The 17,975-nt window shown below is 42.7% G+C and overlaps 1 protein-coding gene across 1 annotated transcript in view; it reads left to right on the top strand.

Annotated features, from left to right (window-relative positions):
- ELMO1 (engulfment and cell motility 1) overlaps nucleotides 1-16,926 on the top strand; it is a 495,322-nt gene extending 478,396 nt beyond the window's left edge. The window contains exons 21-22 of the mRNA XM_082847008.1: nucleotides 9,889-9,966; nucleotides 15,427-16,926. Of these exons, the coding sequence (XP_082703134.1) occupies nucleotides 9,889-9,966; nucleotides 15,427-15,627 (279 nt within the window). The 3' untranslated portion in view covers nucleotides 15,628-16,926. The remainder of the gene's footprint in view (nucleotides 1-9,888; nucleotides 9,967-15,426) is intronic.
- Nucleotides 16,927-17,975: the final 1,049 nt, after the last annotated feature.

Raw genomic sequence — 17,975 nt, 5'->3', positions numbered from 1 at the left:
TGTCACAGTGCTATCATATAAAACACTGAGTGACATAAGGGCATGCCTTGGGGTCTGTAGGTCATCTGTTACACAGAATTTCTTTCTTCTCCAAGATATGGGGAAGTAGGGTTCAACAGCTCATCATATACCAGAAGAGCATCCTTAACTAGAGACGCAAGTCCCCAGCCTTCATGGTTTGCCTCCTGTGGGGCCGCCTTCCTTCAAGACCACCTGACAACAGATGGAGCACCGGCTCTGCTCAGCTCCAGCCGTGGTCCCCATGGTTATATAACACTTGGAGCCGAGCAGGACAAGGTGTGAGGAAATTGGCAGCAACAAGAGTCTGTAACCTAAAGAAGGTTAGGAGGGGTATAGTTGGCAGCCAAGCAGCTTGCAAGGACTCAAGCATTCTGATTGGGACAGCGAATTATGTAAAACAGGTGTGAAGGAACTTCTGGTTTCACCCCAACCTGTAAAGAGCCTAGGAGTTGTCACTCCTATCCTTACAGTAAGAAGAAACTGAATAAAGTGAAAAATCAACAATTTTCTTGGAACTACCAAGAGAACTGATGTTGCAGGGGAGACCACAGCCATGGAATCTGGAGAGTCAGGTACATCCAGAGAGTCACAGCCAGATCTGCTCACCTGAAGCAGAATCTACTGGAGCCGTAAGCTGTAAGATCATTTAGCTGGCAATTCTGATGACTGCTAATATGAGAGTGAGAAACTCTTGGGGGTTGCAGTCTTGTGGGGGCATACTTTCATGGGCTTTATTTCCAGTAAACCTAGCAGATTCTCTCAGTGAAGATCTTATGGAGAGTCCCCCATCCCCCACTGCCCACCTCCATCATGGCTCTGGGAGGGGAAAGAGGTGAGTAATCATGGAATATGACAGAGCCTTCTCCATAACGAAGCCCTGTTCTCCAAACCTTTATCCCAGCTAGGGGAAAGAAATTTCTCCCATTGCATTCCTTTTTAGACTTCTTATCTCAACCACAGGGTTGGGGTTGGGGGAGATATAATCAACAGCAGTCAGAACCTCAAGGAAATCAGTAGGAAACTCTGTAGCTATGCTACTGGGAAAGCTATACTACTGGAGATACACTTGAGAAGGTGACAGCCACAAGACATAGGACCCCCAAAAGATGGAGATTTAATTGGAAAGTTATGGAGTGCTATCCCTCACCTATATCCTACCACTATACCACTAGATTCCAAAATAGTAACACTGGATTATACCTGAAAGTTCTGCAAGATACAACCTCTCTCTGAGGAGGAGTATTTAGGGAATCTCAAAGTCAGTAGGGTAGACAAAAACAGGGACACTAGAGGAATTTGAAGCCTCTGGCACTTACAGTATAGCAAACATTTAACATATCCCAATTCCTTGCTAGATTAACATAAATCATCACTCTAAAGGTCTGTGTATCTCCCTTCCTATTACCTGATACAGCATGTCTGGATTTCAACAAAAAGTTACAAGCATGCCAAAAAGCAATTAAAAAACGGCCTGGAAAAACAAAGCAATCATCAGAACCAGACTGCAGTACGACACAAATGCTGGGATTATCAGACAGAGAATTTAAAATAACTGTGATTAAAAGGATTAGAGGCTCTAATGGAAAAAGTAAACAACATGAAAGAATAGATGGATAATATAAGCAGAGATGCAGAAACTCTAGAACTGAATCAAAAGGAAAGGGTATAAATAAAAAGTACTGTAACAGAAGTGAAATAAAATATGCTTTTAATGGGCTCTTCAGTAGACTTGACATGGCTGAGGAAAGGATTAGTGAGCTTGAAAATGAGTCAGTAGAAACTTCCTAAACTGAAATGCCAAAAGGAAAAAAATTAGAACATCAGAGAACTGACAGACAATTGCAAAAAGTATAATATATGTATAATTAAAATACCAAAAGAAAGAGAATAGAACTGAAGAAATATTGAATCAATAATGGCCAAGAACTTTCCAAAATTAAAGATAGATATCCAACCACAGATCCAGGAAGCTTATAAGATACCAAGCAGGATAAATACCAACACACACGCGCGCGCGCACACACACACACACACACACACACCCCTAGGCATATCATATTCCAACTGAAGAAAACCAAAGACAAAGAGAAAATCTTAAACCAGAGGAGGAAAAACACCTTACTGGTAGAAGAACAAATATTAAAATTAAAGTAGATTTCTCATCAGAAACCATGCAAGCAAGAAGAAAGTAGAGTGAAATATTTAGTGTTAAAAAAAAAACAACAACTTAAAATTCCATATCCAGTGAAATTATCTTTCCAAAGTGAAGGAGAAACACTTTCTAAGATAACCGAAACCAAGGAAATTCATTGCCAGCAGACCTACTCTGCAAGAAATTCTTCAGCCAGAAGGAAAATTATATAGGTTAGAAACTTGAATCTACATAAAGAATGGAAGAGTGTCAGAGAAGGAATAAATGAAGGTAAAATAAAAATATATTTTTTCTTATTAATTCATCAAAAAGATAATTCTTTGCTTAAAATAATAATAGTAAAATGTGTTAGATGATTATAGCATATGGATCAGTGAAATGAATGACAGCAAAGTCATAAGGGATAGGAGGGAGAAGTTGGGATACTCAAAACAGAAGACAAAAAAAAAGGGAGAAAATTAAAAATAAAGAACAAATACAACACATGAAAAGAGTTACAAACATGGCAGATATAATCTAACTATATCAGTAGTCATTTTAAATGTCAATGGTCTAAATACACTGATTAAAAGACAGACATTGTCCGAGTGGATAAAAAGCAAGACCAACTATATGGTTTTCTACAAGAAACCCACTTAAATATAAAGACTAAGATAGGTGAAAGTAAGGGGATGGACAAAGATATCAAAATACATGAGACAAACTGAGAGAACTGAAAGGAGACATTCACAAACCCATTATTATCCTGGAGATTTTGGTACCCTTCTGTCAGTAATTGATACATCAAGTGGAAAGAAAATCAATAAGGATATTGATTACTTGAACAGCACCATCAGTCAACTACGTCCAATTAACAAATCCACCCAACAACAGAATACACATTTTTCTCAACCTTACAAGAAGCATTCACCAGGATAGACCACATTCTGGGCCATAAAATACATCTTAACAAATTTAAAAGAAGAGCAATCATACAAAGTATGTTTTACTTCACAATGGAATTAGACTAGTAATAAAGAACAGAACGATAGATAGAAAATCCCCCAAATGTTTGGAAATTGAAAACACACTATCAAATAACCCATAGTTTAAAGAAGTCTAAAGGGAAATTACAAAATGTTTTAAACTAAGTGGAATGAAAATATAACTTATCAAAATGTATGGGTTTTAGTGAAAGCCGTGCGTAGAGGGAAATTTATACCATTAAATGCATGTATTAGAAAAGAGGAAGGATCTAAAATCAATAAAGTTTCCACCTTAGGAAACTAGAGAAAAAAGAACAATTGAAGCCTAAAGCAAGCAGAAGAAAAGAAATAGTCGATGTTAGAGATGAAGGAATTGAAAATGAGAAAAGCAACAAAATCAAAACTTGGTCCTGGGGCGTCCCTGGTGGCGCAGTGGGTGAGAGCCCGCCTGCCGATGCAGGGGACGCGGGTTCGTGCCCCGGTCCGGGAAGATCCCACGTGCCGCGGAGCGGCTGGGCCCGTGAGCCATGGCCGCTGAGCCTGCGCGTCCGGAGCCTGTGCTCCGCAACGAGAGAGGCCACAACAGGGAGAGGCCCGCGTACCGCAAAAAAAAAAAAAAAAACTTGGTCCTTGGAAAAGATAAATAAAATTGATAAATTTCTAGCCTGACTAACCAAGAGAAAATGAAAGAAGATACAAGTTACCAATATCAAAACAGGTGTAGAGATGGTGTTCTCATTTGAGCCTAGGATATGTGTGGGTAGTTTTGGCCTTCTTGTAGGAGATTCCTCTCCCCTTAGAGGAGATCAACAAAACAAACTGAGTAAATGACATCTCCAAACTTTAAAAAAAAACTTGTAAATGACACGTAGAAAATTGGACAGGTGGGTGGACAGATGGATGGATGGATGGATAATGGGGCACACTGCTATAAACACATAAATAAGACTTCAAATGGAGGCTACTTCCTGGGATTCACTGACAGAGATATTCCGGCCACTCCCAGCTTTTCTAGGCTGCCTTGAGGGCTGAGAGAAACAGCGGTATCTCTACCAGCCTGGCTCTTTCATTTGTATGCATATGAAAATTGTTTGTCTTGTAATGTTAATAGCATTCATACATCTGGTTCATCAGGTAAAACGTCAAAAGGCAGAAAGGAAACCCACAGTCCTAATAATTTATTTCCTCAATCCACCCACACGCACACCTCTTCGCCAGTGCTCCAGAGGCCTGCTCCTCCCTACGTCTCGGACTTCTGGATAGGAGAGGGGAGACCTGCAGCTTAAAAGGAGAGTTGGCCAAAACCTGTCCACAGGAGGTCTGTCAGCGCTCGGCAGTGGGCAGCACCCAAGGCGTGTTGCTGGCTCTTCAGCTTTTCCAGCTAGAGAGTAGGTTCTGACATTTTGTGCCACAGGACTTTCCATTAGCTTAATTACTGAACAGGGCAAACTGGGACATTAGCATCTTTAAGGCAGACACTTGTTAATAGCAAGATGTTGGTAACTGATAGTACTTCTCACTCATTCAACATCTGGCATGCCAGTCATGGTCTAAGGCTTGCTCGTAGAGTCATTCACTCAGTGCGCATTAGAGCACCTGAGAGAGGATAGACTCTGGGCACAGAGTGATGAACAGGCAGACATGGCCCTGTCCTCCTGGAGCTTAGAGTCCAATGTATTTAAAAGAGGTTGGTGCAACAGACAAATTTCTGTGGACACAAGAAGTGTTGGCTTCTTCACAGAGAGATTAGGAAATGTCTAACACTTAGGAAATGTCTAACACTTGAAAAGAATTATCATGGGTGAATGCAAATTCAACTGGAAGAATTTGACTTTCGAGGATTAAGGATTCTAAATTTAAACTCTGTGGTTCGTAAAATAAAGTTGATTTGTCGCCGTATCTTTGAAAGTGGGCATTCCTGGTACTTATCCCACTGATTTGGGCCTTAAGAGTTAAACAGTTAACATGTAATCCCCAGAGGGAAGATATGACCAGATCTCAGTGAAAGGGATAGGAATATATTTGACATGAAAGAAGCTTGAATCTCACCATGTCCAGAGCCCAGCTTTTATTTTTCCAGTATGATTTCATGTACCTGAAATAAGAAGCAGATTATACTAGAAGCTGATGTTCTAGCCTCAGCTTGAAAAGCCTGGTCATAACCAAAAAGCCTTTTATTCAGATTTACTTCGTTCACCATTCATACTCATAATGTATAGAGCATCCTCTTTATACCAGGCCTGTGCTGGGTGCTGGGAATCCAAAGATAAATAACGACCTGGCGCCTGTCCTTGGGTGTCTAACAGATATAAGGCTTAAGTATCAACGTGAAATTACAATCCAATGTTGCCTATGCCCCAGTAAATTTAAATACCAGGAGAGCCTGGGAGACTTGAGAAAGCTTGTGGAGGAAATGATGTCTGAGCTGGCTTTTGAAAAGGAGAAGTGAGGGGAAGACTTTCTAGGAGGAGGAAACAATATGTGAAAAGGCACGTGGGGCCTTTTGACATGTAAAAGTGCATCCTCTGATTGAGAAACAGTCAATTCAGAGTACAGGATTGGTGGGGACAGAGAGAAGAAAATGGGTTAGAGAACTACTGGCTGATCATGCTAAGATAGCTGGGGACCAGAACATTATAGCTGCTTATAGAAGGCAAGATCCTATCTTATTATTCACTATATGAATGACTGAGTTTGCCTTCTAAAATGTAAACTCAAACTCATAGATATACAGGTGAGCAACAATGCTTCATAGCTATGATATCTAGTTCTCTGGCTATATTTAGCACACACACATGCCAAGTTATATCCTACACCTTTAATCAAAATTCTTTGACCTCAAGATAACGTAGATAGATGGTGGAGAGCCAACATAATTAAAGTGAATGCCAGGCGAGATGGCCAAATGAGGCAAGTCACCCAAAGCAACGTAAGGAATGGCGGCCAACGCTATACACCGAAAATATGTTGTCTAAAACTCTACTCTCGTATTCAGTCAACCCATCATCTGACCCCTGGAAGATGGCAATCCCCAAACCAAGGCACCATCATGCCCTGAATTTCTCTGAGCATCCCCTGACCCCACATGCCTTGTCTCTAGTCCCAGGGCTAGCGGGTTGAATATGGGGTCAGAGACCATAGGATCTGTTCCTCCCGTATCCTCTAACCCCAGAACTCACTTATCCCAGGCCATCCTCCACATGGTGAGGTGGGAGATGTGCATTAGTGGAACAGAGGATGGAAATAAGCTGCTCCTGGACATGATTTTCCACTGACTTAAATCCAGAGGGAATAAAAGACCTTAAGTAGTGAGTAGCAAAGCCCCAGAGCATCAGATGTCTAAGAAAGTGTTGTGGTGTGTGACAAGGAGCCCCTGAGGGGGACACTGCCCCAGATCCATGACTGCTTACTCCACCATCTCCTGGCACCTCTCTCCCTCACAGACAGTTTGGACAGGTGGCAGCTTCCGGGGTGTTAGCCTGAGAGGCCACCGCTCCCAGCTCCTCAGTCTGCTTGCTCAAAGTGCTGGAGAGCTGACCTCCGCTGATGCCTCAGTGACAGCCGGCCAGGGACGTCAGTAAAACTCACTATAAGTGATAGCAGCCTTTAACGCAGGCATGCGGGTCATAGAAGTAATTCCTCCAACCCCTCCCAGGCAGCTTTAGTGAAATTAAAGTGGGGAATGATATTCTCACGAATTTCCTATTTCCTCCCTGTGTTTATCAGAAATCTAGGTCATGACAGCTCCGCTCATTCACATCTTCACTGGTAAATGCCTTAGAAGGGCAAAACCCAAAGTTTGAGGCCCCCTCCTTTTTCTTCCTGCTCCCTCCCTGCCCTGCAGAAGAGAAAGTGTCACAAAGGACAACCACACTGACACTCTTGTCTCAAGTGACTTCAGCACCTAGTCAAGAGGCCACGTCTGGGCTCTGGTGATGCTCACACCTGCTGTCGTAAGCAAGGGGATGGGTTAGCCATGCGCCTGCCCTAAGCAAAGTGGCAGTCATGGTCCAACGTCAGCCGGAAATCCATTGTCAGATTCACGTTTTCCTGTTGACCTCCGAAGGTCACGTGGTGCTGTGTAATGTACTGACTGCGTGTCCAAAAGCAAAGCCTGTCCTCTCCTTTCTCTCCAGTCTCTCAAGTATGAGTCAAAGACTTTTCCTAATGAATGACACTAAGATTAGTAAAGAAATCATCATCTATATCAGTGTTTCTCATCTAAGAACAATCTTTATGAATTTATGAGATTAGAGCTTAACATTTTGTTGAAAAAATGTTTTCAGTTTTTTAAAAGAAAATAATCACCTGTGATCCTAGCACCTTAACATAATTATTTTCATTTCACAATTTGCTTCCAGTTTCCAACCACAGGAAGACGTTGTTCATAATTGTGATTTGTATGTATATAGTGTTCATTTCGCTTGCTTTTTTTCACTTAAGATCAGATTTTCATAATTATACTGAACGCCTGACTGCATGTATTTCTCTGGGTTGCTAATTTGTGATTTTTTTGATGGTTTACCCAAGGAAGGGAGGACATTTATTTAGTTTCTCATATTATGTTCTTACAGGTAATGATATATACAGCTTTTGCTTCCTTTTGAATTTTCTTTAGGAATAACCCCGGGAGTGGGACCCCTCGTTCTTGATATGGATTGCCTTACTGACTTTTTTAAAAGGATGACACCAATTATGGTACCACTACTAGGGCCCATGACCATTTTCATTATAAACTAAAAGACCCAAAAGAGATGCCAAACTTATGTGAGAATTGTTTTTGTTTGTTTGTTTTGGCGAACTCTTTTTTAATATTATTGATCTTAACTGGGCAGGCTTGAACGGAATCCTAAGGAAGAAAAAAATGAAAAATACAGGAACTTCCCTGGTAGTGCAGGGGTTAAGAATCCGCCTGCCAAAGCAGGGGACACGGGTTCGATCCCTGGTCTGGGAAGATCCCACATGCCGCGGAGCAACTAAGCCCCTGCGCCACACTCCTGAGCCTACGCTCTAGAGCCCACAAGCCGCACCTACTGAGCCTGTGTGCCACAACTACTGAAGCCCACGTGCCTAGAGCCTGTGCTCCGCAACAAGAGAAGCCACTGCAATGAGAAGCCGCACAACGCAACGAAGAGTAGCCCCGGCTCGCCGCAACTAGAGAAAGCCCACGCGCAGCAACGAAGACCCAACACAACCAAAAATAAATTTTTAAAAAAATGAAAATTGCAGAGGGGGGTAGTTTTGCAGAACAGATCCCATTCTATGACTCAGCATTCTTTCCTTCACTTGTTTCTATTTCTGGTAGGGCGAGGATGCCCTAAGAGTATGAGATACTGGTAGGTCTGGGCTCAGAACAAGAGCTGTTTTCCCTTAATGATGGGACAGCTAGAGGTGAGCCAGACACAGATAAAATCCATGACAGCCACAAATAGCCTGATGGTTTGCTGTGTCAGGAGAGGCATCCAGCTAATGCTGGGCCTTTGGAGTTCACTTGGAAGAATTCTTTCTCATCTGAAATCTGAAGGCATTGACCTCATCTTTCTGCCTGCTGCCTTCTTTGTGGGGGCATTCTTGCTGTGACTTACTGGCCAAAGGCAAATCCTCTGACAAATGTTGAGGTAGAGAATGATGTGGAGAGATCTACCTCCCCAAGAAAGAACACCTGTGGGTAGTTACTGAGAGTGCAGTTCCCAGATCATAGCACAAGGGAAAGGGGCAGTCATCAGTGGTGCCTAATAGACACAGAGAAGGAAGGTTAGCACGTGTGTTACAGTGATGCAGAGCACCGATGTGGACTCATTTGGCCCTTCCCTCCAAATTAGGAGTTGTTAGGGTGTTGAGATGTGCAATGACTCTCATCTTCCATAGGTTGTACCCTGCTGTCAGTCCAATAGAAAAATCATAGTATCCAATATTGCACAGTACATACAATTTGAGAAGCATATATTAACATACATATTAGGCATGACGCTGAGTGTCTCAGCCAAGGTCATTCAGCTACAATGAAATGACAATGTCACTTAGTCCTTGGTCCTGGGGGTCTGTCTCATAGTCTGTATTACGAATGAACCCAGACATTCGAACGAACAACTCACCAATGAATGAACCCCAGCTATTCTGCCACTTGGGCCCATGTTCTCCTTTATACCCTGCAGCCACTATAGGATAAAACTAGATTTTGTGTAGCCTTTGCTCTACAGTAGTTCAGGGGTCAAAGGGCAGACGTGTTACCTACAGATAATGGGTTCATCCAGAAGCCTCATTACCTCCTACGTAGCTTTCATGTTTTAGCAAGTTTATACGCCTATGGACACCTGTCTGTTTGGAAATGATAGAAGATAGAGCAGCCCATAATGCTGCTGACTGGGAAGGAGTTTACTGTTTTTCATGGTCTCCCTGGGAGGGAGATGCTGAAGATAGGAGAGTAGCACAGCTTTCGGGATATGTGGCCTTGGACAACTCACTTAACCTCTCTGAGCTCCTTTGCATAAAAGGGGAATGATAACATTTGCTCCATGCGCTGTCTTGAGAATTAAATGAGATGGTTCACGCAGACTCCCCCTGAACAGAGAGAAGGAAATGTGCTGTGAACCTTGAAAAACATGCTCCTTCCTCCCGTCAGCCTCACAGCTGCTCCTCTTGCCTGGACACACTGTAGGCACTATTCCATGTTCAATCTGCAGCCATTTGTGACTACAGAACAAATGTGTCAACTTTCCTCAATGTGGTGTTTTCTCTGATCTCTCTTAGGAGGTGCTTGAACTTGCTTTCTCGATCTTGTATGACTCAAACTGCCAGCTGAACTTCATAGCTCCTGACAAGCATGAGGTAAGGGTCTCAGTGGGGTTAATTTATGAGAGAACGTCATATTTTCTCAAGAAAAACAAGCAGGTAAAAAATATTGGGAAGAAAGAAATTTCATTTTTTAAAAATGTCTACCTGAGAAAAATCACGAACAAAGGTACATCTTGTTGACTTGGAATAGAACGGAAACCTCTCGAAAAACTGCAAGTTGTAACAGATTCAACTTCTTCTTAGCTTGATCAGGAGTTTATGGTAAGGACTTCCCTGGCAGTCCAGTGGTGAAGACTCCGCGCTTCCACTGCAGTGGGCGTGGGTTCGATCCCTGGTTGGGGAACTAAGATCCCACATGCCACGTGGCGTGGCCAAAAAATAAACAAAAACTTAAAAAATAAAAATAAAGAGTTTATGGTAAAGAAGAAGAATGTACACATGCTTCATACTCAGTAAGGGCATAATTGTTAACCCAGAGGAAGTATCAGCCCTGGCTTATAGCTTTGGTTTTCCTTGAATATTTAGCTTTGGGCCAGAATTTTCCCATGATAAACTTATTTCTATTCTTTAAAACATTTGATGAAGTAGGTTTTTTACCATGTTTCTGTAAGTTATTTTAAGAGGTTTAGGGCTGTCTCTGCTGTTGGAATTTTATTTTTGAGATGCTTTTATTCCTTTTGACATCTTGTTATATGTATAATTTGTTTCTCTTCTTGAATCATGCTGTCAGCTATATTTAAAATATTTAGCATAAATCCAGGAAAATGCATTTGTAAGATGAAGTAGCAGCTCTGGTTGATTTAACTTTTTCTCTTGTAAACTAGAACCCAACATCATGCTTGAAACTCTTATTTTTAGATGATACCATTCAAATTTTTGTTGTGCATGTGGTTACATAGAAAGCTTTTAGAAAGGAAGGAACATTTTAATAGAATTTGAATTTTGTTCCCCATTTCCCCTGGGAGACTTAGCTCATTTAGAAGTTATTCTGTATTTGGTTTTCACTGGTTTGAAGCTTTTGAATAAAATTGTACATCCCAACGAGAGAAGAAAGATTATATGCAAATCCTGCATTTAGAGCGGCACTTAAATATAATTCTGTGTTACTTGACATTTCGTTCACAGAAGGGGATGACTTTGTCTTCATCTTCCTGAAAATACACACTGTGTCCTACCATTTCTCTTTTTAAATAAAATTGTGGTTGTACACAGGCCACCGTATTCAAGATATATACGGATGTATAGGAAACTACTTCAAATGGTAGAGCTGCAGATGCTATTTAAATCTATACAACGCTGTTTTTCCCAGTATACATTAATTCCAGATAAGGATAAATGTTCTGGGACTGCCACATTTTTATTCATATCTGCCATTTTTTACCGATGTAGTGAGGAGAAAAATGCCATACACTTGTGTAAATTAAAAGTATTCTTCAGACCACTTCCGTATCTATTACCTCATTTTATTTGCATAATCGCTCCATAAAATGGAAAGTTCTGTCACAGATATCCTTGTTTATCAGAGGGGGAGAGAGAGGCCTCCCAAAATTGAATAACTCGACAATAGTACTGATAATAGTAATTATAACCGGAATACTCTGCACCAGGGACCATTCAATGCTTTATGTGCTTCACCTCTCTTAATCCTCATTCTGTAACTCTTAAGGAACAAACTAACGTTATTCCCATTTTATAAAAAAGGGAAATGAGGCACAGAGAGGTTAAGAAACTTGTCCAAGACGAAACAAGCAGTAAGTGATAGAGCTTGGATTTAAACCATGGGGGTCTTGTTCCAGAAACACTTTCTCTTTGGTCCCTGCACTGTGTAGCTTGGAAGGAGGAAAGCAGGACCTGGACCCATGACTTCCTGTCAGTGCCCATCCCCAGCTTCAGCAATTATCAGCTCATGGCCAATTAGGTTGCACCTATACCCTCACTCACACCCAGCTGCCACAACACCCCAGATTATTTTCGAAGCTCATCCAGATATCATATCATTTTATTTGTAAATATTCCCATGTGCATCTCTAAGTAATAAAGAGTCCACTTGGAAACATAACTATCATGCCATGATCACACCCAATTTTATAATGTTTTAATACCACGATTTGCAGTCAGTTTTCAGATTTCTCCAACTGTCTCATTTCTGGTTTTCTCTTCTTCTTTTATACTTTGTTCAGATCAGAATCCAAATAAGATCCATACGTAACAATTGGTTCACGTGTTTCTTCAGTTTCCTTGAATCTATAGGTTCCTCTCTCCTTCTCTCATGAACATGTGCATGTGTTTTTTTTCCTTGCAATTTATTCATTGAAAAAACCAGCTCATCTGTTTGGTAGCATAGTCAATAGTCTAGATTTTGCTGATTTTAATTCTGTGTATTAGTTTCCTTGGCTGCTGTAACAAATTACCACAAATTTAGTGGCTTAAAGCAACATAAATGTATTATCTTACAATTCTGGAGATCAGAAGTCGGATGCAGGTCTTTCTGGGCTAAACTCAAGGTATCGACAGAGCTGAACTCCTTTCTGGACTAGGGGATAATCCATTTCCTCACCCCTTCCTCACCTCCATCCGTCTCAGTAACGGCGGGTTAAGTCCTCACACCGCATCATTCTGACCGCCTCTTCCATACTCAAATCTCCCTCTCTCTCACTCCTGTTCTGTTTCCCTCTTCCACTTTTAAGGACGTTTGTGATTACATTCGGCCCACCTAGATAATCCCAGATAAAAATCCCTGTTTTAAGATCAGATGGTTAGCAGTCTTAATTCCCTTCACCATGTAACCTAACATACTCACGGGTTCCAGGGATTAGGACATGGTCTTATTTCAAAGGAGGGTACTATTCTGCCTACCATAACCTGCTCTATCATTTCACGTGTTTATCTGCATCCTGTATTTCCTATTAAGCGATAGTTAGAGGATTCATCAAACTCAGGCTCTACCTTAAGCAGCAGTAGTGTTGTATTCTTCCATGATGTCTGGTTGTCTCTCTTTTGGAAATGTTTGCAGCCGTTGATGATTATCGCCTAGATCCTTGGATCTATTAGACTTTGGAAAAGGTTGATATTCCAATTCTATTGTAGTTACATAAAGACAAACTGGCCTCATCAACTCTTTGGTTACCCTGAGGTTAAACAGTGTACATATGATAGGCAGGATAATGCTTGATTCTCTTGACCAGTTTTCAAAATCATGAGCATCTTCAAAGGAGGCCAGTGAAGGATTTTTGGTGTTTGGGTATCATTATGAAGTTATGGATTTAACGTATTTGTATATCAATAGGTTGCAGTTATTGTCATTATCAGTGTCCAAATTATCTAGAGAAAGAAGGAGCACCTTCTGGTTAGCTTCTGAGTTCTGTGGACAGATGTCTTTGGCAGCTTTCAGGCGTTCTGGCATGACAAGATATTCCAGGTTCATCTTGTACATGTCCTACCTTTTCTCTGTGGAGCTTTGGCTCCTTTTGGTATTTAGCGACCAGAATCTGGACATGAGGTGTGCCTGTCACTACTGCGTTGGTCCTTATTTTCAGGTTTTTTGTAGACAGAGCTTGGAGTTGTGTTTTTTTAAAGATAAAATACACTGTAAGTTCGTATTGATACTTCCAACTCAGATTCAGTACTACAGAGTTCTTATTTATTGGTTGATGTATTTTTTAATAAAATTTTCTGTACTTGCTGCTTCTCGAAAGAAAAGCACCACAGAAATGTTCCTGTGGGTTAAATTAATCTGTACTAGGAAGCTAGCCAGGACTGGGAAAGCTGTGTACAGAAAGCAGTAATCCCCCCACGTAGGGATTTACAGTGAAACAGTGCCGGAGCTGAAAGGGGCCTTAAACAGCATGGGGTTCAGTGGTACCCATATCTGGAGGTACATCAGAATTAGCTAGAAGCTTTTCCAAATAAAATTTCCTGACCCAAGATCCATAAGATCAGGATCTGCAGGGTAGGACCTGGGTATCTATTTTTATTAATGTTATTTATGAGGAAACGAATGTTTCGATGTGTTCGGAATCTATCTCATGAGGACACTAATACTTCCAGAAATCCTTTAGCACTCAACTGATGTTTAGATAGGTTAAATGCTTTGGCTGAGATCCCGTAGCCAAGGCAGAACCAAAGCTCTACAGTTCAGGGCCGCGCTACTCAGACACAGGCCTCGTAATACACCCGTGGTCCACCTCCTTGGCTTAAAAAGCGGTGCCTCGAATGTGCGTCGTGGTAGATGTCTATCATCTCACTATGACTTAAGATTTGTGTAGTGCTTGCCATCTCGTAGTACTTTTACGTTGAGATCTGCTATCGTATTTTGGAACATAGCCCAGGTAACCACAGTGCAAAGGACAAGCTAAGCAGGGTCTGGAATTGCAGCTTGACCCAGTGAGGGCAAGAGAGGGGGGGAATCTAGAGCATGTTCTAGAAGGAAGACCAGTCCCACAGGAAAAGCAGAGAAATTGCTCTCAAAGAGGTCCTACATAGGACTAGGACATCCTAAAAGGTGAGCAAACAGAGCATCCAGAATGCAGGCATGTTTCTGAGATGCGGGCAGCAGGGGCTAGTTCTTCCACCAGGTATCATGGCTCTAATACCAGGGCAGGGCAGGGTTTCAGCCTCTGGAGGGAAACTGACAAAAGCAAGGCAGGTCCTCAGATAAACGGAGCACAGTTCCTAGTCTACTGGAGAGGCAAAGGACACGATTAATTTTAATGAGAGGGGAAGAACCAAACTCTTAGTTGGGTACTATGGAGTGCTTTCCAAAACAGGGGATGTGCCCAGGGACCAGGCTCCAGAGACCTGGAGGAGAAAAACCTTGGAACCTGGAGACCCAGGCAGAAGGGGTCCCTAGACCGGCAGCCAAGCCACCTTCCGTTAAGATCACCCAATAATTTTAGCCACTTTGCCCACCAGACATTGGGCAGCACTCAGATATTTCCTAGACCTTTTGCTAAGAAATGCAAAGGTGGGACTACCATTGGGCTGTCATCGTGAGTGCTGGGAATCAGACAGGATAGGCAGAGATTAGCTATTAGACTGGGAACCATACTTGGAGTGAGGAAAGAAGCAAGCTTTACCTGATGTTGAGTCCAGGAGTGTTGGGATATATTCTACCAATACCTTAAACTCATTGACTCACTGGTGGGATGTTAGAGATATTATGTTGCACAGGCACGAAAACCCAAACTCTCCTGCTGCGCCACAGGGAGGCATCATGGGCACAGAAGAGTGCAGGCGCTGGAAGCAGATTGTGTAAGTTCAAATCCCACCCACTCCACGTACTACCAAACGACTTAATTTCTCACCACCTCAGTTCCCTCATCTGTAAAACAGAGATGCTACCAGACGTGTCAGCTTTATAGAGATGCTGTGCATGTTAAATGATAATGTAGGCAAAGCACTTAGCACAGAGCCTAGACCATCCTGAGTGATCAGTAAGTGTTAGCTATTGTTATGGTCATCAGTAGTTCTCATTGTCACCTCCCTTCCCACCAGTACTGTATCTGGACAGATGGGCTGAATGCGCTGCTGGGGAAAGATATGATGAGTGACCTGACGAGGAATGACTTGGACACGCTGCTCAGCATGGAAATCAAGCTCCGCCTCCTGGACCTGGAAAACATTCAGATCCCCGACGCACCTCCACCCATCCCCAAGGAGCCCAGCAACTATGACTTTGTCTATGACTGTAACTGAAGCGCCCGGGCCCCAGAAGCTCCCCCTCCAAAACTGGAAGAGCTAGCTAACAGGAGAGAAGAATGAAAACGCTCCCATGCCTTGGAATCCGCTGTGGTAGAGGAAAGCTGTGGTCCACATTTCCTTTGGCCCCAACGCCTCTAGCCCCGGCGTCTTCCTGCCCCTCCCTGGCATCCTGCTCACCGCCCTGATTCCGTTTCTAGACTCCGATGCTTTAGGTCACCTCCCGTTGCTGCAGCCTAAGGTGGGAGAAAAGCAAAACCCACCGCCAGTAAGAGAGCCAGAGGGCCCTTCCATCTTCATCCCAGCAGGCAAGCCCTCCCCTCCTGGAGGCTGAAAGCCAGCAGCACCAGACCGCCCCCAAACCTACAGCCAGACCCAGGGGTGTGCCCGAGGCCTGTGTCTGGAAGAAACAGTCTAGCTACTTGAGAAGACCAAACACCTCCTCGTTCTCCCGCTCTCTAGAGTGCGCTCACACCACCAGTTCCACGTGAACTGAAATCTGCTTCCAAGCCCCCTCCCTCCCGTGTCCCGGCCTTTGCCTGCCCTGTCCCTCTCTGGTCCCAAGAGCAACAGCAGAAGCTTCTTCCTAGTTCTTCCCAGGGCTGGGTCTCCAGACACAGTCCGTGGGTCCCATGGCCACTTCACGTCTGCCCTGTGACTGTGACCACCCTTCCTGCCTCCCAGCTAGTCTTGGCTTTCCTCTCCCCGCCCCAGCCCAGACCTGCCCTCTTCATTGCCACACACCCTTCCAGCGCCTTAGCTGAAAGCACAAATGGTGAAACCAGTCCCCTTGCTCCATCTCTAATGTACTAAACCTAAAAGCCCCGATGAGAGGCAGTTGCTTATCGAAGGGTTTGGTGGTCCTTCTCCTGGTGGTTCTGCTGAGCACAGGTTTCCACAGGATGGTCAAGTATCCAAGTTTACATCATTGTAATTATTACAGGTATTGACAGTTTGCAAGGGTTCAGGGTTGTTGGTTTGGGGGGGGGGAGTGGGTTATGTTTTTTTGGTTATTTTTTTTCTTTGCTTTGTTTTTGTACAAAAGAGTCTAACATTTTTTGCCAAACAGATATATATTTAATGAAAAGAAAAGATACATAAAGGTGTGTACTTTCCAAGGTTTTTTTTTTTTTTTAATTATTTGAATCCTAAACCTCTTCCTGAGAATAACATTCCCCTAAACATGCTGTGGAATAAAATTAATTGTGACGAGTTGTGGGGCTGGTGTTTTGATTTGGTAATTTAGTTTCTTGCTTCTCAGGCGTCAGCATCATCTGTGAGCTTGTCAGAAATGCAGAATCTTAAACCTCACCCCAGCCCTGCAGAATCAGGTGATGCACGTGCATATTAAAGTTTGAAAAGCACTGGCCTAGGGGACTCCTGACCATTGCTGTGTCACCACAGGCTCTGCATACCAGTAAAGAATGATCCTTCTAAGAAGACCACCTCAAGTCACCTACAAAAATCAGACCCACTATGTAATAATACGATCTATTCATTTTACACTGTTGCCTCCTGACGGTGACTTTCTCTTTTATTTTTTCTTCCTTACCATTATATAGTTTATGGAACTGACCAAATGAAACACATCACACTTTGAAGGAGTACAGTGAGCAAAGGAAAAGAATGCAGACCCAGAGACCAGAAATCAGTCAAGCCAGAACTAGATGAATCTAACTATGAATTAATGAAATATGGGTAAGAGCCCAGCAAAGGATTTTTCTGAGGTTAGTTCCATTGGAGGCATCTCTGGATCTGAACTCCAAGGGCTGGAAGGGGTATCAGAAAGGTGCCAGTGATGCAGAATCTACAGCACAAGCCACTCTCGACTCTCAATAGAAGTGTTAGATGCCTCCAGGTCACTGCTGTTTATTGCTACCCAGATGTGCAATTACAAATTGTCCTGGGTTGAGATAACATTACAGGAAAAAAAGAAAAAACAAGACCTCCTTTATAACCCACAGTAATTCCCAAGCGATTACGCTTTACATCAGCGCACTCACACCTGAGCGTCAAGTTGATACTTCCGTTACATTAAGCTTTGGTGATATTAACATGTATGTCCTTCATGTCAGGAGCGCTTATTCGTCTACCTGTCATCCTGATAAAATGATAAATGTTAGGTAAAAGAAAGCAGACAGTCATACCGTTTTTTACTTAGGAATTACCTGACTCCATCCATGAACAGGGGAATTCTTTGGACCAAGATATCTGAGGTCCTGGGACACTGAGTTTAAGTGATTGATCGTCCTATGACCCTTGCTAGGAAGAGCAAACCCTTCTCTGTTCTGTTGCTCCTGCTTTGGTGTATTAAATAGAAACTAACCCTTTCAGGGCTATTAAAG

Source organism: Leucopleurus acutus (assembly GCF_964270905.1).
Source record: "Leucopleurus acutus genome assembly, chromosome: 9".
Classification (NCBI taxonomy): Eukaryota; Metazoa; Chordata; class Mammalia; order Artiodactyla; family Delphinidae; genus Leucopleurus; species Leucopleurus acutus.
The sequence above is the reverse complement of the archived record's forward strand: the minus strand, read 5'-3'. Positions and strand labels throughout refer to the sequence as shown.